Source organism: Nothoprocta perdicaria, unplaced genomic scaffold (assembly GCF_003342845.1).
Source record: "Nothoprocta perdicaria isolate Ctin4 unplaced genomic scaffold, notPer1 scaffold_359, whole genome shotgun sequence".
Lineage (NCBI taxonomy): Eukaryota > Metazoa > Chordata > Aves > Tinamiformes > Tinamidae > Nothoprocta > Nothoprocta perdicaria.
The window spans coordinates 508,541-532,725 of record NW_020455598.1 but is presented as its reverse complement, the minus strand read 5'-3'; the positions used below and the strand labels follow the sequence as shown (position 1 = coordinate 532,725).

At 59.5% G+C, this 24,185-nt stretch overlaps 2 protein-coding genes across 2 annotated transcripts in view; one reads left to right on the top strand and one right to left on the bottom strand.

Annotated features, from left to right (window-relative positions):
* The window catches only part of IRF5 (interferon regulatory factor 5), a 4,251-nt gene extending 3,362 nt beyond the window's left edge, over positions 1-889 (top strand). The window contains exons 6-9 of the mRNA XM_026044336.1: positions 7-226; positions 297-415; positions 485-656; positions 870-889. Of these exons, the coding sequence (XP_025900121.1) occupies positions 7-226; positions 297-415; positions 485-656; positions 870-889 (531 nt within the window). The remainder of the gene's footprint in view (positions 1-6; positions 227-296; positions 416-484; positions 657-869) is intronic.
* Positions 890-1,430: 541 nt separating this feature from the next.
* The window catches only part of TNPO3 (transportin 3), a 28,316-nt gene continuing 5,561 nt past the window's right edge, over positions 1,431-24,185 (bottom strand). Inside the window, exons 2-22 of the mRNA XM_026044335.1 lie at positions 18,090-18,290; positions 17,385-17,458; positions 16,824-16,980; positions 14,891-15,034; positions 12,618-12,793; positions 9,554-9,692; positions 8,778-8,924; positions 8,140-8,247; positions 7,822-7,913; positions 7,195-7,334; positions 6,929-7,120; positions 6,125-6,216; positions 5,826-5,902; positions 5,648-5,708; positions 5,426-5,566; positions 4,222-4,338; positions 3,804-3,898; positions 3,561-3,717; positions 2,944-3,111; positions 1,659-1,771; positions 1,431-1,520 (exon numbers count right to left, since the gene is read on the bottom strand). Of these exons, the coding sequence (XP_025900120.1) occupies positions 1,460-1,520; positions 1,659-1,771; positions 2,944-3,111; positions 3,561-3,717; positions 3,804-3,898; positions 4,222-4,338; positions 5,426-5,566; positions 5,648-5,708; positions 5,826-5,902; positions 6,125-6,216; positions 6,929-7,120; positions 7,195-7,334; positions 7,822-7,913; positions 8,140-8,247; positions 8,778-8,924; positions 9,554-9,692; positions 12,618-12,793; positions 14,891-15,034; positions 16,824-16,980; positions 17,385-17,458; positions 18,090-18,290 (2,652 nt within the window). The 3' untranslated portion in view covers positions 1,431-1,459. The remainder of the gene's footprint in view (positions 1,521-1,658; positions 1,772-2,943; positions 3,112-3,560; positions 3,718-3,803; positions 3,899-4,221; positions 4,339-5,425; positions 5,567-5,647; positions 5,709-5,825; positions 5,903-6,124; positions 6,217-6,928; positions 7,121-7,194; positions 7,335-7,821; positions 7,914-8,139; positions 8,248-8,777; positions 8,925-9,553; positions 9,693-12,617; positions 12,794-14,890; positions 15,035-16,823; positions 16,981-17,384; positions 17,459-18,089; positions 18,291-24,185) is intronic.

The window sequence follows — 24,185 nt, the reverse complement described above, 5'->3', positions numbered from 1 at the left end:
GCCGAGGCGGCGCGCGGCGAGCGCCAGCGCCGCTACACGCAGCGCCTGCTGGGCGCGCTGGGCCGCGGGCTGCTGCTCGAGCTGCGCGGCCAGGACCTGGCCGCCGTGCGCCTCTGCCAGTGCAAGGTGTTCTGGACGGGGCCCTGCGCCGCCGCGCGCCCCGGGCCCAACCCGCTGCCGCGCGACACCTCCACCAAGCTCTTCAGCCTCCAAGGCTTCCTCAACGGTGCGCGGGGGGCGCGGGGCGGGCGCGGGGCGGCCCCGCGCGCCCCTCACCGCCGCCTCGCTCCCCGCAGGCCTCATCCGCTTCCAGAAGGGGCAGACGGCGACGCCGCCGCCCTTCGAGATCCTGCTCTGCTTCGGCGAGGAGTGGCCCGACCACAAGCCCAAGGAGAAGAAGCTGATCACGGTGCAGGTGACGGGACGGGGGCAGAGCGACGGGGACGGCGCCGCGGCGGCCCTCGTGACGCAGCGGGTGACGCAGGTGGTGCCGGTGGCGGCGCGGCTGCTGCTCGAGCTCTTCTCCGGCGAGCTCTCGTGGTCGGCGGACAGCGTGCCGCTGCACATCTCGCCGCCCGACCTCGAGGACCGGCTGCTCGAGCAGTTCAAGGAGCTGCACGCGCTGTGGCAGGGCCAGCAGCGCCCGCCGCCGCCCGGCGCCGTGGGGCAGGAGTGGGGCCCGCCGCCGCCCCCCGCGCCGTGGGGCTTCTCCCAGGGGTGACGGGCGCGCCGGGAGCCTCCGCTTGGCTCCCGCCCGGCAGCCGCTCGCGCCGCGAATGCCGGGAGCTCCCGGTGCCGCTTCCAGGCCGCGGGACACGCGGGACGCAGTTTGGCTCCGCGGTGCCCTTTGGGGGTTTCTCGTCCCCAAGGTGGCCGCAGCCTCCGCTGAGCCGGCCCCCGCTCCCGCTGCAGCCTCCGCATCCCACTGCAGCCTCCATATCCCACTGCAGCCTCCGCATCCCGCTGCAGCCTCCGCATCCCAGCCTCCTGCTGCAGTCCCTGCTCCCGCTGCAGCCTCCGCATCCCACTGCAGCCTCCGCATCCCGGCCTCCTGCTGCAATCCCTGCTCCCGCTGCAGCCTCCACATCCCGCTGCAGCCTCCACCTCCCAGTGCTTTCCAAGCCCAACACAACCCAATAAAAAAAGTAAAAAAAAACCAAACCCAAAACTCCTAAAACTAAACCAACCCTCGCTATCCTTCACGGAGTCCGTGCCGCCTGCGCCACGAGGGCCCTGGGCGCCGGCCGCCTCTCCACCCCGCCCTTTCCTTAAGTAATTTTTATTTGTTTTCATTTCACAGAAAGTTTTCTACTTTGTTTGCACTCGTGTTTTGCTGCCAGGCAAAGTCGGTTCTTCCGTCGGTTCCTTCCTTTTTTTGGGTGTGTTTTTCGTCTTTTCGTGGGCGCCGCTGTCGGGGGCCGGGCCGGCGGCGCCGCGCGGGCTCTTACCTGGCGCCCCACTATCGGAAGAGGCGGGTGAAGTCGCGCAGCGCCCAGCACACCTGCTTGCACTCCTCGGCGCTGCAGGGCACAGCGGCAGCGTTAGCGGGGCCGGGGTGCCCCCCGTGTCCCCCCGTGTCCCCCCGTGTCCCCCCGTGCCCCCCGTGTCCCCCGTGTCCCCCGTGTCCCCCCGTGTCCCCCGTGCCCCCCGCTCCTCACCTCGTGACCTGCTTGTGGAAGTCCGTGAGCTGCTTGTGCGTCACCTGGATGGCGCCGCCCGTGGTCTCCTTGGGCAGCCCCTTGAGCGAGTTCTCCAGCCAGCGGCAGAAGGTCTGCGGGGAGCGGGGGGCTGAGCGCGGCGCCCGGATCCGCGCAGGGATACGGGGATCCGCGCGCAGGGATACGGGGATCCGCATGCAGGGATCCGCGTGCAGGGATACAGGGATCCGTGTGCAGGGATACAGGGATCCGCGCGCAGGGATACGGGGATCCGCATGCAGGAATCCACGTGCAGGGATACAGGGCTCCATGCACAGGGATCCGCGTGCAGGAATCCACGTGCAGGGATCCACGTGCAGGGATACAGGGATCCGCGTGCAGGGATCCGCGTGCAGGGATACAGGGCTCCATGCACAGGGATCTGCGCGCAGGGATACAGGGATCCGCGCGCAGGGATCTGCGTGCAGGGATACAGAGATCCGCGCGCAGGGATCTGCGTGCAGGGATACAGGGATCCGTGTGCAGGGATCTGCGTGCAGGGATACAGGGATCCGTGTGCAGGGATACAGGGCTCCATGCACAGGGATCCATGCGCAGGGATACAGGGATCCGCATGCAGGGATACAGGGATCCGTGTGCAGGGATACAGGGCTCCATGCACAGGGATCTGTGCACAGGGATCCAAATGCAGGGATACGGGGCTACATGCACAGGGATCCATGTGCAGGGACACAGGGCTCCATGCACAGGGATGCACGTGCAGGGATACAGGGATCTGTGTGCAGGGATCCGCGTGCAGGGATACAGGGATCCGCATGCAGGGATCCACGTGCAGGGATACAGGGCTCCATGCACAGGGATCCGCGCGCAGGGATATAGGGATCCGCATGCAGGGATCCACGTGCAGGGATACAGGGCTCCATGCACAGGGATCCGCGTGCAGGGATACAGGGATTCGCGTGCAGGGATCTGTGCACAGGGATCCAAATGCAGGGCCCCACGCACAGGGCTCCGTGCACCAAGATCCGCATGCACAGACCCGCATGCAGGGCCCCAGGGCTCCATACGCAGGGATGCGCATGCAGGGCCCCATTCACAGGGATTTGTGCAGGGATCCATGCACAGGGATCCATGCACAGCACAGGGCTCCACGGGCAGGGCTCCATACATAGGGATCCGCATGCAGGGCCCCGCATGCAGGGCTGCATGCACAGCGCTCCTCGTAGGGCTCCGTGCACAGAGCTCCGCGCCCAGGGATGGTTCCAGGTCCCCGCGCGCCGCTCACCGGCCGGTCGATCTGCATGATCTCCCAGAGCACCTCGGCCACGTCGGGCAGCGTGTAGGGCGGCAGGCAGAAGCAGCACGTGTGCAGCAGCTGGCTCACGAGCTGCTGCCCCAGCTGGTTCATCACCTGCCCGATGAGCTCCTTGCGCACCTCGAAGTCCTCCTCGTGCTGCGGGGCGGCCACGGCCTCAGCGGTGCCTCCCGGCTCCAAGCGGGAGCAGCTGGGAGGCCCTGGGCTCCTCGTGCACGGGATGGGAACCCCAGAATCCCAGGGTGGTTAAGGTGGGAACGCCAGGACGGTTGAGGCTGGAAGGGACCCCCAGTGCAGCCCCTGCTCCAGCAGGGACACCCAGAGCACGGGGCACCCGGGCGCATCCCGGCGCGGTGCCAGATCTGCAGAGCAGGAGCCTCCGCAGCCTCCCTAGGCAGCCTGGGCCAGGGCTTGGGCACCCTCCCACCAAACAAGCTCTTCCTCACGGCCACGTGGAGCTGCCTGCGCTGCAGCTTGGCCCCAGGGCCCCTTGGCCTGCCACTGGCCACCACCCACAAGAGCTCGGCCCTTCCTCCCTCCATCCTCCCGTTGGATAAAGGCTGGGGAGGCCCGTGGCCTCCACTCACGTCGTTGGCCACGCCGGTGTGGATGAGGTCGCGCAGGAACTTCATGACGCTGCAGTTGGCGTCGCGGTGGTCGAGCGTGGTGGCCGCGATGGCCCATTGCAGGATGGGGATCATCACCTGGCTGCGCAGCAGCGTCACGGGGCTGCGCTGGATGAACCTGCACGGGGCGCGGGACACGCTGCTGCGGCGGCGCCCGGGGCGCGAGGGACCCGCGACGCCACCGCCCCCGCGGCCGCCCCGCACCTGGTCGCCAGGCGGAAGAGGTCGTCGACGGTGTCGGGGTGGTTCTGGAGGCCGCTGGGCTGCTCCAGCAGCTGGAAGGTGGGGATGCAGAGAGCCTGCGAGCGACACGGCGCCCGTGAGCCTCCCGCGGCGCCGGCACGGCGCACCGGAGGAGGCGCAGGGAAGAGGGGGCTGTGCAGGGAAAGGAGGCCGCACGGGGGAGAGGAGGCCGCACGGGGCAGAGGCTGCGTAGGGGAGGAGGCCACGTGGGAGAGGAGGCCGTGGGAGACGGAGGCCACGTGTCACTCGTGCCCCTGGCACAGCTGGGACACGGGCCCACGGAGGCCGCCCGGGCAGTGTCGCCCGTGAGGAGGTGTCTCCATGCACCCCATCCCCGTGCGCCCCGTCCCCGCGTCCCCACCCGTGTCCCCGTGGCCACCTGCAGCATGTCGAGCAGGCCCTGCCGGCAGCCGCCCTCCATGCCGTACTCGTCCACCAGGATGCTGCCCAGGTAGAGGAAGCAGGAGTGCTGGTGCGCCCGGTACACGCTCACCATCTGCGGGCGCAGGCCACCCCCTGTCATTGCCACCTTCTGCCATTGCCACCTTCTGTCACCATCACCCTGTCACTGCCACCCTGTCACCATCACCCCCTGCCACTGCTGCCTCCTGCTATTGCCACTGTCACCACCCCGTCACCCCCTGCCATCAGCCTCTGCCACCGCCACCCTCCGTCACCAGCACCCGACCACCGGCACCCCATCACTACCACCCCGTGCCATTGTCACCCTCGGCCACCTCCACCCTCTCCCATTGCCACCCTCTGTCACTGCCACCCCCTACCAGTGCCATTTCCTGCCACTGCCACCCTCGGCCACCTCCACCCTCTCCCATTGCCACCCTGTGCCACCACCACCCTTTGCCATCGTCACCCCCTGCCACTGCCACCCTATGCCACCCAGTGCCACCACCACCCTCTCCCATTGCTACCCCTTGCCATTGCCATCCCGTGCCACCACCACCCCCTACCATTGCCACCTCCTTCCATTGTCACCCAGTGCCACCACCACCCTCTCCTATTGCCACCCCTTGCCATTGTCACCCAGTGCCACCACCACCCCCTACCATTGCCACCCCTTGCCATTGCCACCCTGTGGCCACCACCTCCCCCTACCATTGCCACCTCCTTCCATTGTCACCCAGTGCCACCACCACCTTCTCCTATTGCCACCCCTTGCCATTGTCACCCAGTGCCACCACCACCCCCTACCATTGCCACCCCTTGTCATTGCCACCACCTCCCCCTGCCATTGCCACCCTGTGCCACCTGGTGCCACCACCACCCTCTGCCATTGCCACCCTTGGCCACCACTAACCTCTCCCATTGCCACCTCCTGCCACCCTTGGCCACCATCATCCCCTACTATTGCCACCTCCTGCCGTTGTCATGCTGTGCCATTGCCACCCTCTGCCATTGCCACCCCCGGCCACCACCACCCTCTGCCACTGCCACCTCCTGACACTTCCACCCTCTCCCATTGCCACCCCTTGCCATTGCCACCCCTTGCCACTGCCACCCCCGGCCACCACCCCCTGCCACCCTCCCACCGCGGGTGGCGCGGGCCCCGTCCCGCGCGGCGTCACCTGCGTGACGAGCGGCTGCAGCAGCGCGGCCGAGCCCTTGCCCACGCAGCGCACGGCGAAGCGCAGGCAGCGGCAGCAGCGCTCCACGATGCGGTTGTCGGCGCTGTGCTTGTTGAGCGTCTCCGAGAGCACGGGCCAGATCTGCACGGCGGGGGGACGGCGGCGGCGCTGAGCCCCGCGCCGGGGACACCGGGGACACCGGCCCCATCGCCGCCCACTCACCTCCTGGATCACTTTTTGGCACGGGTGGATCTGCCCGTTCTCCACGATGGGGTTCGTGTGTCTGCGGAGAGGCCCCGTTAAGCGCGTGGGGCTCCTCCACGGTCATTTTGGGGGGGGCTCAAGCCCCTCCTGCCCATCCCGGGGGGCAGCCCTGTGGCCTCCGTCCCGGCCTCCTCACCTGAAGATGACGGCGAGGCGGTCGAGGGGCACCGTGGGGTCCGCGGAGAGCCCGTTGCTCGGCTCCTGCGACAGCAGCTGCGCGACAGGTTCCCGGGATGCGGGAAGGGCGGGATGTGCCGCTGCCTTCCCCCAGATCCAGCCTCCCGCCACCCCGCAGCGGGATAGGACCCCAGAGAGCCCCGAACCACCGGGACGTCCTCCTCCATGGCACAAAACCATGGAGCAACTCCAGCCACAGGGAATGGGATGGGATGGGAAGCGGCCCCTGTCACCCCGTTGCAGCGGCCGGGCACCCACCTTCTTCAGCGCCAGGACCTGGACGGCGCAGAGCTCGCTGAGACACTCGGCGATCTTCTCCAGCGGCAGCCGGGCGAGGACCAGCGCCGTCCCTGCAGCGCGAGCGGCGTGACGGGCGGCCCCGGGCGCCGGCACGGGCACGGCCCGCCCCAAAACACCCCGATAAAACATCCAAAATGCCCCCAAATAACCCAAAACACCCCAAAATGTGCCTCCAAATGCTCCCAACGCCCCAAAATGTGCCTCCAAATGCCCCTAAACACCCCAAAATGTGCCTCCAAATGCAGCAAACCACCCCAAACGTGCCCCTAAACGCCCCAAACGTGCCCCTAAACACCCCAAACGTGCCCCTAAACTGCCCCAAAACGCCCCAAACTGCCCCAAAACGCATTTCTCGCCCCATATCACAGCCTGGCCCTGCCTGTGCAGTTAAATCACAGGCTGAACTGGTGACTCGGGAGGCCGAGGGCACGGGCAGGGCTGGGCATGCAGGCCGCTCCGGTTCCTCCGGATGAGGAGCAGAACGTCCCGGCCGCTGTTCCCGGGCGCCCGGAGCTGCCCAAGGACAGTCCTTGGACCAGGGCCTTGCTGGGAAGCGGCCTCCTTGGACCAGGGCCTCTGCCCAACCGCAAACCCCGGCCCTTTACCCTGCCCGTGGCGCAGCCAACGCGGCTGAGGGGGCACCACCAACGCGACGCCCCTCGGGCCACGCGTCCTGCGAAGGTTCCCAAAACCCGGAGCATCCCAACGGGCGCCGGAGCGGCCTGCGAAGCTCCCGAGCGCCCCGGCCTCCCTCCCAGGCACCTTTGAGGAGCCCCACGGCGGCCTCGGGCGAGAGCGTGAAGGAGTCGAGGGAGCGGGCGATGTCGAGCAGCCCGTGGAAGTGCTGCGCCATGTGGTCGCGGCACACGGAGCAGATGTTGTGGATGGCCTTGGCGGCGGCCGAGGCGAGCCGCCGGTCGCACAGCCCCTTCATCAGGTAGCCCAGCACGGGGTCTGCATGGGGAGGCGGCGGTGAGGTCCTGGGGGTCCCAGCGGGGTGTCCCGGTGACGCTCCCGCCGCGGCTCACCTAGGAACTGGGGGTTCCTGTCCACCACCTCGCTCATCTCGCCCACCAGCTCGATGCTGGTGTAGCGCACGGCCGTGTGCACCGTCTCGGGCAGCCGCACCACTCCTTCCAGCACCTCCACCAGCGTCGGGTTGTTCTCCCTGCGGGCCAAGCGCAGCCGCGTGACACCCTCTTCCCCAGGGAATAGCCCTTGGGATGCGGAGTTGCGGCGGCTGGCGCGGAGCCGGCCGCAGCCCGTCGGCGTTCCGGAGCCGAGCGATCCCAGCGCCTCCGGGAGCAGTCGGTGGTGCAGAAACCACACGGGCAATCCTGGCTAACCCGTATCCCGGCTAGTGAGTCCTCCAGCAAGTGGAGGAGCCTGGTCCCAGCATGGGAGGCAGCTCTTGCCGGGAGTCACGGAGCAAATCCCGCTCCATGGAGCACATCCCGCTCCGTGGAGCAAATCCCCACTCTGCTCGCCGAGCGGATCCGCCTGCCCTCTCACACCCGGTTGGCACCAGAACCTCCCCTTCTCACGCGGGAATCCCGCTTGCTGCCCAGCACAGCGGGTGCCCGCGGGAATCCCGGGCACATTCCGTGTGCCGGGCCAAGCGAAGGGCAGCAGCTCCCCGCGCGGCCGCTACTCACTGGTCCACGCTCTTGGCTATGGAGGCCATGATGAAGAGCACGGCTTCCGTCACCTCCCACGGCGGGTTCCCGTCCTTCAGAGTCGCGTAAAGCTGCGAGGAGGAGAACTGCTCGCTGAGAAGCTGCAAACCGGGTAATTCCACCCCAAACCAGGGCCACCTGCTCATCCACCTCCCCTGAGAGGGCCCAGCTCAGGCCCGGCCTCGTTGGAGCTCTCCCCTTCCACAAGGAGCTCCGTGGTTTCGGCACGGGACACGTGCCAGGGCCGTGGGCACCGCGGGCAGCCTCCGCACCAGCGCGACGCTCCCGCGAACCCACCTGAGCGAAACACTCCACCGATCCCACCAGGAAGATGAGGTCTTTGACCAGGTCGGAGACGCGCATGCGGAACTCCCCGAAGTCGTCGGTCTCCTCCGGGACGCCCTCCTGGAACAGACACGGGGAAAGCTGCAAACGGCGGCGCAGAGACCCCAGGCTCCCATTTCCCCCCGGCCAGGACACGAGAAGCGACCACCGGAGACCCATCCTGCCCAGCTCAGGCTGTTGAAGGGGACGTGAAGGCCAGCAAGGGGTGCCAACAACACGGGCACACGCTGCGCGTTCCCGCTGTGCCAGGCTCCCGGATGAAGGGATGGCAAGCGAGGGGATGAAGAACACAGCGGAGATGGAAGGAGCATCCCAAGCGTGGCAGCCACCAAGCAGGAGGTGACAACGCTGCGGCTGCAAGCGGTGCCAGCTCTATCCCCACAAAAATGCTGCCGAGCAGGGGACCCAGCAGCTCCCCAAACCCCAGGGAGCTGCTGGAACTGCCTTAACAAAGAGAGCTTTGATCTTAATTGCCCTCAGCTGCCTCTCCGCAGCCCCTGCTGCTGCGCAAGTGCCCCCGGTGGAGCCCTGCGGCTGCAGAGAGGAGGAGGAGGGGCGCGGGCGAGGGGAGGAAGGCGGCGCGGCCGTACGTGGTCGGCGTCGAGCTGGCAGTGGCGGGCCAGCGCGTGCAGCAGCCGCTGGATGTAGGCCTTGAAGATGCTGTGGATGACGGCGTCGTCCGTCTTGTACAGGTGCTCCCCGAGGCGGTACCAGAAGTTGAAGGAAATTTCCACCACCTGGTTGGAGGGAGAAACAGGGTGCTGTCACCCCCAGAGCTCTGCGGGTGTCCCCCCCGTGTCCCCTGCCCCTCGTCACTTAACGGAGGGGTTTTCAGTTCAAAGCATCAGCTTGGAAAGCTGTCACCAGCCCCAAGAGCAAAGCCAAAGCCGCACTGGAGCCTATGGAGAGGCCTTTGCTTCAGATGCCAAGTCAAAATCACCTCATTTCACGTGAAATTGGTCAAATGGTTACCCCTAACCCTGACCTGAACCACGCACTCATCTGCCCAGCTCTGTGGCTGCACCGGAGCAGCCCCTATGCTCAGCTTAACCCTGAGCTCACGGTCCTGGAGGGGCTCTGCCCAGCTCTGTGGCTGCACCGGAGCAGCCCCTATGCTCAGCTTAACCCTGAGCTCACGGTCCTGGAGGGGTTTTAGGCCCATCCACCCCCTTGGGGACCACGTCCCTCCCCGGCACGACCGGGGAGCAGAAAGAGGAACCCGCAGCAGGAAACTGCTCCCATCAGTCACCACTTTGTGCGACCAACAACGCAGGGAACGGAAGGGAGAGATTAATCTTAAATCTTCCAATGAAATCTAAGTCTTTAAATTAAAATGTTTAATCTGAAATGAAGGCGCCGCGCTCACCTCGTACTGCGGGTGGCCGGCGCAGATGAGCAGCAGCTCCAGCGTGCGCAGGTCGCCCAGGCCCTGGCCCGGCGTGCACACGATCTTATCCAGGAAGGTCTCGCAGAGCTCCGTGAAAACGCGGCAGTAGTTGAGCACCCTGGCCAAGGGAGGAGACAGAGCAAGAGTCACAACCATATTCCACAACCGTATTCCACGTGTGATGTTCAACATGGGACTGCTCGTGGTCAGGGAAGGGAAACATCAGCTCCTACTTCTGCTTTTTGCCTTCAGGGGTTGGTAAAATGAATGTGAGACACCATTAGCTGGAGAAACTTGGCTTGGTTCAGGAGGAGGAGGAGAAAGTGCTGGTTTCCAAGACACAAATTTGACCAAGTTTCCTAATATTTAAGAAGACGCCCCCAAAACCGCAGCGGCGAGCGGCCTGGCACACGACGGCTGCTCACAAAACAACAGGGTCGAATTCAGCACCAGGAAGGTGCAAAGTTTCACATGACTAAAAGGCAAATCTGCTTTAAAAATAGATCCCGGACGCCCCGCTGCACACAGCAGGGACAGGGCCGCAGGCAAGCACAGCTAGAGACAAGCCAAAAATCACGGTAGCAGCTGAAGTGCAACAAAATCCTCCAAGCTTTGCTCTGGTTAATCATTCCAGGAGGTCCGAAACCAGAGGACAGGCATTGACGAATACCCGGCACGTCTGGAGCTTGGGAGAGCTCCAGAGATCTCCTGGGATCTGCAGAGCAGGAGCCTCCGCAGCCTCCCTGGGCAGCCTGGGCCAGGGCTCGGGCACCCTCCCACCAAACAAGCTCTTCCTCACGGCCACGTGGAGCTGCCTGGGCTTCAACCTGTCCCTATTGTCCTGTCACTGGAGGGTCTTTTCCATCCGTGATGATTCCACGACTCCGTTCCCCTGCTAGTGGGTGAGAAGAACCCACGTGTGGACACGGCCTCGCAGCTGCAAGGAGCTGAGGGACAGCCCAGCTCTAGCCTTGTGCGTCGGGACGAGGGCAAGAGCTCCTTGGAGACACAAAACTTCAGGTTTTCCACCCCAAAGGCTTCCCCCTTCCCACAACTCTGCAGCTCCAGGGATCAGATGCGGTCAGTGCCTCCCTTGCTGTCACCTGGATGGATTTAGGGGAGACATCTCCCCAAATCCAGGCCGGAGAACTACTAATTGTGCCCTGTCCTCGCAGTCCCTGCAGGTGACACCTTGCGGGTGTTTCACAAAGCCCCAGAGATGCTGCTTTAACATAAACTTGCACTTGCCTCACAGCGAGTTGAGTTTTCTCAAGTTTTCAATAAACTCTCTGGAGTTTTTAACGGGTTTTCTATGGAAGGATAAGCAGGAACAGACACTACTATGATCTGCAGCTTCAAAAGGGGTAACTAACAAGTTAAGGTCGACGGCAAGAGCATGAGGCTTCTTGGATGGAGAAGAATGATGGTCTGCTTATTTCTGGAGCGGCAGAAGTGAGCACTGCAAATCTCCGAGCAAAACCCTGAAGAAAAGGTGAATATTGGGGAGTTCTGTCCTCCTTTGCCTTGCAGTTCCCCTCAGCGACAGCACCAAGCCCAGCCACAAAACCACAAGTGCTGCACTCGTGTTTGAGAGCGGCGAGGGACGCTCCTTGCCCGACCTCAATCACATGTTTTTATGACGTTTTCGGAACACGCAGACAAGGGAAATGGGTTAAATGCAACCAAACGCCAAAATGAGGCTGGGCCCACCTAATTCTCACCCGCAACGCTGCAGAAGAGGGGAACTGGAAGAAAGGAGGGCTCGCGAAGATTTGCTCGTGGGGCTCATGTGGAAATCACCGCTGCTGGGTAATGCCCAGCTGTGTGGGAAGCAGGTTGTACGCAGCACGAAGGGCTGCAAGGGGAAAAACCAGTTTGGAAGGAGGGAAGTTCCAGCAAGCGAGCTCCTCCCTTGCCCATGCAGCACGGAAAGGAGCAGAGGATGTGAATGATCTTCACTGATAATTCCAGGGGAATTCCCCTGGAATTATCAGTGCAGAAGAATGAGTCTGAATAGGAAAACAGGATGGATTCTACAGCACAGAGAACAATTCATAAAAATCAGCATTTCTGCTGAAAGCTGCAGCTTCAGAAGCCTCCGGCACCTCGTGGATGGATAAAATCAGGGCAGGTCCAAGGCACTAAAGCCACAAGGGTATAAGAGATGAGAGGCCATCAAGGTGTCCCCTGCACAGCGGGATCCCTCCTGCAGCAGCACCCAGCTCGGGGCTGGCAAGGGATCACCTCAAAACGGGAGCAGGACGGCGAGCAGCTATGGGGAGCACCATGGAAAGCAGGTTGTCCTTAGGGACAGGCAGAACAGGACTCGTTCAGCTCAGCAAACCAAGGGCTGACTGCTTCCCACCTGTAAATACAGGATGGAACGGGCACCAGCTGAGGAGTTAAGTTAAGACCATGTTGGCAAAACAGGATAGAGCTAAACTGGCCTAGAAGCAGCTGAGGCTGAAGATCAGCAGGTTTCCCACAAGAGCAGTGTTTCGTAACAGCCGGCACATGTGGAGCAATCGCTTTTTTACAGCAGTATCTTGACCACGTTGTGAGGAAGGCAACTTCTTACAAGTGAGGAACGAGGGGCTGGTGACACCACAGGCGCCTCCAGGACCTCTCGGCGTGGACAGAAGGCTGCAGAGGCAGCAGGTCCCTTGTCACCGCTGGCAGCAGGTCCCTTGTCATCTGCAGGGCTGGCAGGGCACCGGCTGCACCTCAGGGCTCTTTCCTTGCCTTTGCCCACAGCAGGGCACACCAAGCACAGCCAGCCTGGCATGGCAAGAGCCACAGCTCTCCGGCAAAGCCGCAGCTCATCCCTGTGCCCAGAGCAGAGGCTGTGGCACCCAGGACCAAGGAAACCATTTGCTCGTGTATTTTTGTTGAGCAAATCCCAAATTTCACAGGCGAACGGTGGTGTTTTGGCAATCTGTGGTGGAATCTGTGGTGAATCTCCCAAAACACTCGCGGGCGAGCAGGAGGGCAGGTAATTCCTTGCCACCCTCGCTTCCCGGCCACGGCGACAAGTTCCACTTACTTGTCCAAGTCCTCGCGGGCCACGGCCATGTGGTAGGCGGTCTCGAGGGTGAGGACGCCCTGGAAAAGCTGCAGGGCCAGGGGCAGGTTGGTCTCCACGTTCTCGATGGCGTAGAGCGCCGAGCACACGCAGTCCGAGGCCGCCTCGTGCAGGTTGGACGAGGTCTTGTCTTGTTGCTGCAAGAAACGGGAGGCAGAGCTCTGCAACGGGACACACGGGGCAGGCGAAACCTGCGGGAATTTGCCCCAAATCTCTTGCTCTTTTCCTCCCTGAGCGAGCAGGTTTCACACACGCATGAAATATTCATCGCTCGGGGGTGAACAAGTGGATTCCAGGTCCCCGTGGGGGGACTTTTATAGCAATTGTGCAAGGCTGATTTAACCGGAGCTTTAACGGATCCCACGGATCCCCGGGGAATTAAGGGGGAGACAAGACTGGCATAGTGAGGAGGAGGAGGAGAATCACCAATGAAGAGGAGGGAGGAAACAAAGGAAGGGGAATTTTGCACCTGCCTATGTGCTTGTTTGCACGAGAGACCTCAAAGCAATTCCCTAAGCCTCAGGAATACGCACGAGGGTAGGAAGCAGAGGAGGATAAAAGAAAAAAGCACCTGGAAGTTGGAGTAAGGACAATGCAAGAAGAAAGGCTGGTGGGGACAATGCAAGAAGAAAGGCAAGAAGAAAGCTGGGTGGCACCAACCAAGGCGGGTCGGTGCCTTGCACCGCCTCCCAGTGTCACATTTGTCACTTATCTAACCCAGACCACGGGGAGATGCAAGAGAGGGGTCCTGTTAGCGGCGCGGGAAGACTCGGATAACCCAGGGCCGGGAGCAGCACAATTCCTGCTTTGGGAATTCCTGCTTCCCGCTGGCTCTTCGCTCTCCCTGCCGCTGCAACATGCGGTATTCCCAGCCTCCTCATTTCCCTGGGCTCCTCCACATTCAGACACAGTAAAAAGTCACAGAGGAATTTGTTTCCCTGCTGCCAAAAGAAGGGAATGCACCATTTCAGTGAAAAGGGGGTCAAAACTGGTAGGAATATTACACAAATTCAGCTCCTTCCATGAGGACCAGAGGTAAATTCGGCAGCTGAGGTCACCACTAAGCTGTCAGTCCCAGGACGACACCAAACTTACTCCAAGCAATGCACAACAAGGATTTTGCAGGTATTTTTGGGCTCAGGTTTCTCCAAGGTGGTTTGATTTGCAGAAAGGCTCGAGAGCAAAGCTCTGTCTCGAGGCCACAAAACCCTAAGCTCAGCGCAAACCTGGCCCCCTACGCTGGCTGCAGTGCCTGGAAATGCTCCTTATTCCCCCAATGTGAAACGCTCTGAGCAGAGCCGGAGGTTTTGCAGCCTGGCTCACGGGAGCCTGGCAAAGCGCCTGCTTAACGCAGGCTCCCCAACTCGTGATTCCTAAAATAAGGAGAATGGGTATAATAAAAGCCTAAATCTATGATCCTGTTTACTTGGTGATCTGTGCGCTCATAAAGGTGGGAGCGGGGTTGCAGAGGTGAAAGCAAAGGGCTCCTGCGACCCAATCCACGCGATTCCCGGGCACAGCATGGACCCCACTCAGCAGGAATGTGCTCTGCAGGAAGAGCTAGGCCAGGGGGTTGGGAATTGCTCCGGGAAAAGCAGGGAATTGCACCTCAGGAGCCTCAAATGCCCCTCCAGGAGCAAAGGGGACGGGTCCCACCACACCTGCTCTGTGTCCCAATAGAAGACGGCCAGGAAAGAATAATTCTGCGCGAGCTGCTGGTTCTCTTTCCTGCACACAAACAGCCCAAAAGGCCCGTGTGCTTTTTCCCTTTACACCCAAAGGCTCTGCCAATACTTTCCATCCATCTATCTCGTCCTCCAAGCCCAGGTCACGGGCCAAGGACTCCAGTAAATCCGCCCCTCTCCTGGAATATTTCAATCTCACGGCACAGGCAGAAGTGATTTTCTCTATTTCCAGCTAGGAAAACCTTTGCTATGCAGTTTCTCTTACTAGATAAAAAACCCACAAGGTCTAAAAAGACAATAAAAAAAAGGGAGGGAATCTCCCAGATCCATGTGGATCTAGGACAAGGGCAGCCTGCTCTTCCCCACCTGCTAGTCAGCTCTGGTCAGGATAGAGACTGGTCGGCTCCTAATGGAGATGGAAAGATGGGGAGAAACTCACCTCGAGGTGTGAAAAAGCAGCGTTTGCTCCATCACGGGTGACCAAACGTGCCCAGAAGAGTCAAACTGCTGCCTTTCAAAGCAGCCCCATCCCACTGCAGGAATACTCACCAGCACCTCGAAGAGCAGGGACAGTAACTTGCTGTTGGCCATGAAGGTGCTATCCAGGACGCCGAGGTTGAACCAGCTCCCCAAGCACCGGAAGATTTTGATGAGCATCTTCTCATCGTTGCCCGCTTTCTCCACGCACGTCATCTGCGGCAGGACAAGGGAAAAGGGCTTAGGAGCCACCACGTAATTTTACAAGGGAAAAAAACCCTCCCAAGTCAGTAACAAGACTCTCAAAATATCCTCTTTCGAAAAGCTGATCTCAAATTTGCATCTCCCTAGATTTATACGCTTTATATATTTTATATATGGAGGTTGATCTTGAACTTTATCACAGTTTCTATACTGTTTTTTTTAATTAAACCTTTTTGCAAGCCAACAAAGTGGATCTAACATTTGAATCCTATGCGGGCAATTCAGTGGTGCTCTTCAGGCAGCTGGTTTCAAATGCTGGAACTGGCTATGGAGGCTCCGGGCAGGTGTGGAGGAAGCGGGAGCAGAGCCTGGCGGATGCAGAGGATACCGGGATCGGGACCAGGATAGGGAAAGCGGGCAGGGAACCGATGGCCCGTTCTGCTCCCAGCAGCTGTAACCACATGAGGGGCATTAGCAGGCACCAGGCTGGCCCTGGACTTGGTCCCTTTTGGAGCACGATCCCTTCGGAACGTGGTCCCTTTGGAGCTCGGCCTCTTTGGAGTACGGTCCCTTTGGATCTCAGCCCTTTCGGAGCATGGTCCCTTTGGAGCTGAGCCCCTTCCGAGCTCAGTCCTTTGGGAGTTCGGTCCCTTGGTCCCTTTGGAATGTGGTCCCTTCTGAGCACAGTCCCTTCCAAGTTTGGCCTCTTCTGAGCTCGGTCCCTTTGGAGCTCAGTCCCTTCCGAGCTCGGGCTCTTCCGAGCTTGGACCTTTTGGAGCTTGGTCCCTTTGGAGCTCGGCCCCTTTGGAGCTTGGTCCCTTCGGAGTATGGCCCCAGCAGGGAGTTTTCCGACAGCCTAAGAGGAAGCTGAGAAGCCCAGGCTCGCTCGGAGCCTATGGCAGAGGTGGACGTGGGCTCCCTGGCACCGCAGTGCTGCCAACACCCCCTGGGCCGAGCATTTCGGGGTCCTACCAGAGCCCAGCACAAAGTCACTGCACATTGAGAGCCAGGGAAGAACCCCAGGAATCAGATTCACCCATAAAATACAGGTCATTTAAACCTCAAGGCTTATTTCCTTCTCCCCACATTTGTCCTGTTCTGGGGCCCAAACTAATCTGGCTCCTGGGGAGCTTTCCCTCGAAGAGGAAACACCTCTATGAAAAAGCCCGGGGAATTTGGCTACTTTCTCCCCATTTGAGCAGTCACAGCAACGCCGTTTGGCCAATGCCAAATGCTGAATACAGACCTCAGCTTGTCACACACGTGCTGCTGCCTGAGGAGAGAGCAAGAGCAGCAAGAGAAACCCAAGCCTCCGAGCCCCGCTGCACTCACAGGGTCATATGTGGAACATAACGGGCTGAAATACCCCCTTGCTCTGCCATCAGATACCCCAGAAGTGCCACAGTCTGTGCAGAAATTCAGCACTGGCCAATTATTGGGCTGACAAAAGAGCGTTTTCCTGAATTTAACCGTCCAGGCTGACGCTGGGCATCGGCGACACAATCCTCACCCGGAGGCATCAGTGGAGAGGATGAGAAAGTCATCAAGTTCCCTTAACCAGCTCCATTTTCAGCGCAGCACCAACAATAGAAACCTGACTGTGATTGTGATTAATCTGTTTGGAAGGGGACTATAAAACCAGCTTGTTCCATCCAGGCTTCCTGCCAGCTGCCAGAGAGCTTTGTGACGGTGCCAGACCTGGAATAACCTGCACTGAGGATACGGAGCGGGAGCAAACGACTGCGTGAATTTGTCCCGTGGTTTAAGAGTGCTCGGTCACCGTGGAGGTCACATCTCTTACCAGTAGGGAGATGACTGTGCTGGAGTAATAGGCCAGATCCTCTATGATTTCCGTGCGGCGGTTGGCTCCGATGCGCAGGGATCGGCTGTGCACCTCCTCGGGCAGCACCGTGAGGATCTCCAGCAGGAAGGGCAGCGAGGTGACATCGTTGCTGTACCTGGAACACAGGCAGGGCCGTGCAAGGCTGCAGGGGACAGCTGAGCACACACAAATACAGCTAAATAAACCACACAGAGGTGGAGGAGTTATTCCAGACATGTTTGGGTGTGCAGCCGTACAGGCAGAGCACTGATGTGTCTGACTTAGTGGTGAAGCTCAAGATTTTTAATAACTAGCTTAAGAAAAACAGGCAAAGTTCTCCTGTCCTACAAGCAAATCAAATCCCGCTGTTCAAATCCTTCCCCTTTGAACGAGGCCATGCCACCTCCACAGCACGGAGGCACAAGGCAGTGAGCCTAAAAACAGGAGGGGATCATCAAGTGTCATTCATCCTGTCACTCATCATTCACCCCGCGTGCTCCGTGAACAGCTCGGAGCTCTCCGACATAGGCAGTTACTTACTTTTCAACCAGTGTCTGTACGCAGCCTTTCCAAGAGGCCATTTGCAGGGCAAGGTCTGCTATTGCTAGAGCCAGCTGAAAGGGGGAGAGAAGAGGAGAAAAACAGAGCTCAGGGTGCTGAGGATCCCACTGCTGAAGCCAGGACTCCTACGTTGCACCCAATAGTGCGGGGGGAAGGCTGCTACCCTCGGCCAAACCTGTGCTCGGGCCACCACAGCGTTGTTGGGCACTAAATCTGAGCTAGTCCTTGTGTCCCACCCTGCCACCACACGCCGGTGCCCTGGGTTTTCCCAGCTATGGGGACGATGTTCCAGGTTGGCTGCCAGAGGGGATATTGCAGATGGTCTCCCTGTGGCATCTTACCTGTTCACAAATGTTATGAGTTTGGCTGTGGGTCTGGGGGGGAACTGGGAGGAAAAAAAAATCATCCAGACTCAATCCTGCAACTGTGGTTGTGCTCAGAGTGCCTGGGAAACGCCAGGAACTGCTGCTCCTCCTGCCCCTCCAAACAAGGGGCTGAAGAGCTGCAGGACTCGAGGAGCAGGAGCCAAGAGGCCACGATGGAGACCAAGGGGCAGAGCTGGAGAGCGACCCGCAGCACCCATCCCGCGGGGCTCCGCGGCTCCACACAGCCAACCCGGAGCAGCTTTTCCCTTTTTCCTGGCTTTTTTACGATGAGGCTTTTCCGCACTTCCCCGGAGCCTACCTGGGTGACGATGACGGGCGAGAGGTCCTTCAAGTTCTGGATGTGGGAGAGCAGGGAGTCGCGCAGCGAGGCGTGCGAGTCCGTGGGGAGTTCGTAGAACGACGTCTGAATCTTCATCTTCATGGTCTGCGCCGCGAAGTAGCACGATTCCACATCCTGGCGGATCTGCAGCAGCTGGTCCGAGATCTCCCACGCGTGCACCTGGAGGGAGGCCGAGGCATCAGCGCGGAGGGAAAGGGGGCACACATCCAGCAGGCACCGGCGCCTCGAGGTGGGTTTTCCGCCCTTCCAATGCACGTGTCGGCAGAGGGAAAACGCACACGAGAACATCCGTGTTCCCACCACTTCCCTAGGGAAGACGCTGCTCCGTGCCCAGGGTTGATGAGAGCGGAGCCTCTGCTACCCGAATTCCCTGGGGACACCAGGGCCGGGAGCAGCTCCGATTCCCATCCTGGGGTTAAACGCAACAAAAGGGGCTTTTCAGGCTGGCCGGTAATTGCTGCTCCTGTTAGCCCAAGGGAACAGAGGGAGCTCCACAAGGGACAAACAGGAAGAGACGGCGGCACAAAGGTCTCCCCCGAGCACAATAAGGACGTTGGGGGCAGCTCTGGGCTCCCCAAGGACAAGAGGGACGTGGAGCTTCCAGAGGGGCCAGCGTAGAGCGACAGGCAGCTCCATGTGGCCGTGAGGAAGAGCTTGTTTGGTGGGAGGGTGCCCGAGCCCTGGCCCAGGCTGCCCAGGGAGGCTGCGGAGGCTCCATCCTTGGAGATGTTCGGAATCTGCCTGGACATGGATCTGACCCCCATGCATGAGCAGGGGGCTGGACTAAATGATCTCCAGAGGTCCCTTCCAACCTCAACCATCCCGGGATTTACAGCACAGCTGGGATTACAGCTCTTCAGGTTATCATGGCTAAAACAGCAGAACTTCAACCAACCTGGAGGCCCCTTGTGCTTTAAGTCGCACTGCAGACCCTGGGGTAGCAGGCTGGAGCAGGGACAGCCAAAAAACCCTTTAAAGGACACTGAAAGTGCTACCAAAAATAGAAGAAATGGCCTCAAGTTGCACTGGGGGAGCTGCAGGTTGGATATTAGGAGAAGTTTCTCCACAGAAAGAGCAGTAAAGCTTTGGGAGAGGCTGCCCAAGGAAGTGCTGGAGTCCCCAGCATGGACACGGTTGAGCAGGACGGTGTTGAGGGGCTCACGGTTGCACTCAATGATCCCAAAGGGTTTTTCCAACCACAATGATTCCTCGACAAAACCAGCTCCTGCTGGAAAAGGCACCTGCCTGTAGACCGCTGTGCTCAGGGCCCAGCATTAATCCATTATGGACCCACTAGGAATGACTCTGCCATTGCCTTAAGAAAGGATTTTTACATTAAAAGAGGTGGTTTTGCAGCAAGGATCAAAACTGAGCCAAGACTTGCAGGGAGCTCAGCCCCTTTGAGCCCTTATGAGCAAATAAGTGGTCGTGTCCACTTGTCCCAAGAGCGACGGGATCAACATTCCACTTTCCTAGGAACTGCAAACAACTTTGGATTTTCTTTGGAGTATAAAGCTGGATAGATAGCCAAAAAAAATCACTTTTGAGGTTAAAAAATGAAAAAAAAAAAAAGAGAGCTCAAACTCCTATCATTGAATTCCAAAGATCCTTGTCTGGATGCAGCCAGCTTCCAGGGACGGATAAAAACCAAAAGCGAGCGCTAAAATGCGGAGCATTCAAAGCCTGACATTTAACTCTGGTATGAAATATGAGTTGGGCGTTTGCATGACCGCAACACCACGAGCCCCAGATGTAAACAGGGCGAGCCCAGGGACCTCCGTGCACAAAGCAGAAACCCTGCCCGCCAAAAAGCTGCATTTCTTCCAGCTTGAACGAATGGGCAGATGAGAAGGCATTCATTTGGGGACAGCTCGGGGTGTTAGAACCCTGGAAAACTGTAATTGAAAACACTCGCTGGCAATTCAGATGCGTTTCTCATCGTTTCACTGTTTGTTTGATGCATTTCAGGCACTTTCATGAGGAAAGCAGAGCCAGGGCAGCGGGTTTCGCCCTCCTGGAGGACAGAAGGAATCATCAGCAGCGTCCCGATGGGCAGGAGCCTCCTGCAAAAATCACAATTTGCGGCAAAAGAAGCACAGAATCCTTAAAGTTGGAAGGGACCTTTGGAGATCATCTAGTCCAACCCCAGGAGAGCCAGAGCAGCACGCCTGAACTTGAAGAATCTGATGTGCTTTAATGTATTTTCCCTTACTAAGGTACAAAACGGTGCGCTCCCTAGAGCCCCACGGACGCCCGTGCTCTCCTCCCCACAGACCTGGAAGGAAAAGCGGGAGCGGGGACGAGGCGGGATCTATTTGGAGCCTCTCGAGGGCACCTGCAATGATGTAAAGCGAGTTCTCGAGGAAATGCAGCCGGCGGAGAAGCCTCGGGATCCCACACGGAGCTGGCGGGATCGCGTCGCTGCACTGGCACTGTCACCGCCTGTCCCCAATGTCACCGAGCGAGGGAAGGCGCCGACGCTGCTCCCCGGGGACTCCCATCGGCTCCTCTTCCAGGCCCGGGGGTTTGTGGAAGCGCCTCAGATCCCAGCGCGGAGCCGATGGGATCCCGGTGACCGAGAGATGATGGAATCCCAGTGGGGCACAAGAGTTAAAGCCGGTCCCTTGTGTCACCCTTGTGACAAAAAAGAGTCCCTGGATGCCCAGAGAGCTGCTCTCTGTTCATTTAATACCTCAAAAAATGGGGCTGTGAAGGCGCAAGGACTCAGGGTGCTTCTCAGGTGCAGAACCAAAACACAGAAAAAGCGAGAAAACTGAGAAAATTCACAGCACCCAACTAGACCCATCTCGCCAAAACAGCTCAAGGCAGCCGCAGAGGCCCCAGGTGTTCCCTAAGCACCCAAGCAAACCTACGTGGTCACCAGAAACACACCAGTTCCCCCAAATTTAACCCCAAATTGGTAAAAGTTGGGCTTTTTTATCCTAATTAGGGGCTCGGTTTCCACTCAATATTATCATGAAGTTAATTCCGGGGATGGATCAAGGGAAATCGATGGCATTAGCCATTTACAGGGGCCCTACCTGGCTGCGAGCCACGTATAACCGCTGTGTTTTCGGAGGCGCTTCACAAATCACGTTGTGCAGACCCGGAGCGCAGCTCGTTAGCGCAAACAGGAGCTAACGAGGATGCAATTAAGAAACTGGGTTCCGAAAAGGGAACACTTGAAGCACACACTGTCTGTGTCCAATACAGGCACCTTCTGCATTAAAGGAACTCAAGTCAAGTGCAGGGGATGGGCTAGATATCTCCGGAGGTCCCTTCCAACCTTAAGGATTCTATAAGTCTTCTAGAATTCACTTTGTGCAACTCCAAAGAGTTAGGAGACTCAATATACATAAATATGCATGTATATCAATTTGCACGTATAAAATAATATTTAAGTTTTAGCTTCCCGTCCTCGCGGTGAGTGTAATCCTGGTAAACAGCGAGCTCTGAAGACAACGCAATTCCAGAAGCGTGGAAGCCCCCGAGGCAGCCGGAGGCTCCGAGCCCCTTCCAAGGGGGAGAAGTGGCCAGCACCCAAGGGAAATGAAGCTCATCCCAAAAAAGTTCTTCCTCATGGCCACGTGGAGCTGCCTGCGCTGCAGCTTGGCCCCAGGGCCCCTTGTCCTGCCACTGGCCACCGTCCAGAAGAGCCTGGTCCTTCCTCCCTCCATCCTGGACATCGGGACCCAATGCTCCGAACGGGAACAGCCGGCTGCACTTGCGGAGCACAAGCCCCTGCCCCCTTAGCGTCTTTTTTGGGGTGAAATTGTGCTAAATGAGGCCTCCTTGTCCACCTGCACCAAACACCCCTTTCCTCCGTATGGTTCCGGAGCTGCCAAGTGGATCCCAGCAGCACCACGACGTTATCCCTGTGAACAAGGACAGGGAGGCCGGACCTGGGGCAAATCTGCCTTCTCCATCAATAAATCTAATAAAAACGCTCACTTTTCTGTGGCTTGCGCCTGAACGCCACCATAAACTCAGGAAAAGTTTTAAAAAAATAAAATTTAAGCAAGTTTTGCATTGGATGAATTCAAGTTGAGCTGCAGGGCATCTGCTCCTTACCCATGGACACACCAGGGCCAGCCCAGGCTGAAGGGCGTTTCCAAAGGAGTTTCTCTAGGATAAGATAAGGAAGCTGCTTCTCCCTATAAAGCGAAGGGATTCAGGCATTTCCAAAGGCGTTTCTCTAGGATAAGATAAGGAAGCTGCTTCTCCCTATAAAGCAAAGGGATTCAGGCATTTCCAAAGGAGTTTCTCCAGGATAAGATAAGGAAGCTGCTTCTCCCTATAAAGCGAAGGGATTCCCTTTGTTTGGGGGCCTTGGTGCTTGGCACCCTCATCCGCTCCACGGGATAGAAGCGGCTTCGTGGGAAGCGAAGCCTTTGGGATTATTTGAGCAGCATTCCCAGCGCTGGACAATGAAGAGCACCTTGGATAGGGTTTAAAAACCCCCTGGAAAACACACGGAGGCGGCGGAGGAAACCAGAGCCGAGCAAAACCAAATGGGAAGGGCTCCCTCGCGCCGGGTCGGGCTGCCGAAGAGGACGAGCCGTGTGGGAATGCGGGCTCGGGAACAGCCCCCCAAGGCCAGCACTCCGCAGGGCACCTTGGGAGCAGGGAAGCGGGCAGGGAAGCAGCTGCTTCCCACTCCTGCCGCGTCTCCGGGTGGATCTAGATCCCCCCATCGCCCTCCGAGGGATGGGGAGTCCACCTGGGAAGACAGAGCACTGAGTTATCCGAATCAATCGCGGCACCGTTTCATGCTCTTCGTGCTCCCGTTGAGCCTAAATCTGGAGCCTTTGGTCCGTTTCTGGCTTTTCCGGGGGGAATGGCAGTTTAGTCGGCCTCACCTGGCAGGGAAGGAGCATCTCCCGCTGCGACTACAGATCCGCCTTCCAAAACAGAGGGAAAAACTCTTGGGATAGAGTCACAACCGGACAGGGGCCGCGGCGCTCTTGAAATAACCTGAAACTGGATCCAATGGCGCGAGCGCGTCGGGCGTCCGGGCTCGGATCCGGCGGCCGCGGCGCTCCTGGAACACAGGATCCTCCCCACGTGCCGCCCGGCGCCTTCCAAATGCCAAAGCATCCCCCTTTTTGTGCCTTTTTTTAGGGAAAGATGCTCTCCAAATACACACAGAATCCATCTTTACAAGCGGGTTTTCCCAACTGAACCGAGCAGCTGCACAACCGAACTCAACTTTGGGATTTTTTGGAATCTTAGCTCTACTCAGCTCAAATAAATTAAGGAAAAAACACGGGAGTTTGTTGCAGCGAGGGCTCCAGAGACACCCTTGGCAGCGAGGGGCTGGGAGCTGTTCCGTTTAGCTCATGGATTAGTTCCATAGTCGCTGCTCATCCCTACAAAGCCGGGAAGCTCCTGGGAACCCGCTCGGGAAGAGGAAGGCGGGAAGAGCGGGTCCAAAGCAGCTCCGGGCATTGGGACCAGGAACGTGCTCCCGGTGAGACAACGCACAGATATCAAGCCTGAGATTTCACCCTGGAGCCGGAATCCCGCAGGAGAGACCCCGACCCGGCTCTTTGGGAACGCAGGGGAAGCAGAAGGGCTTCAGCTCCGCGATTCCCGGCGCACAGGGAGGCGTTTGGAGCGTTTTCCAGCGGGAACCTCCATTCCCAAGAGACGCCCACGTGGCCGGGGGGGCCTCCAGAGCCACCTATCCACCCCCCTAGCTTTTCCCAGTGTTTCCATGGTCATTTCCTCGCGTCGTCTGTGCCGGGCAGGGCGGCCCATCCGCCCGGGCCTGGAATCTGGGATGAGCCCACACGGATGGAGGGAGGCAGGGAAAAGGGACTGGGGAGGGAATGGAGTGTGTGTGGGGCGGGGGGGTCCCGGTGCCGCAACAGGGAGTTGGGAGGGGGCACCTGGAAGGAGAGAGGGGTTGAGGGAATAGGGGAGAAGCCACCCAAACTTTTATCCCTTGGGGTAAACGCCGGCACTGGAGCGGGACAAAGGGGGGACAAAGGCAGAGGGGACAAGAAGGGGGGGGAGCCAAGAAGGGGAGGATGGGGGGTGCACAAGAAGGGG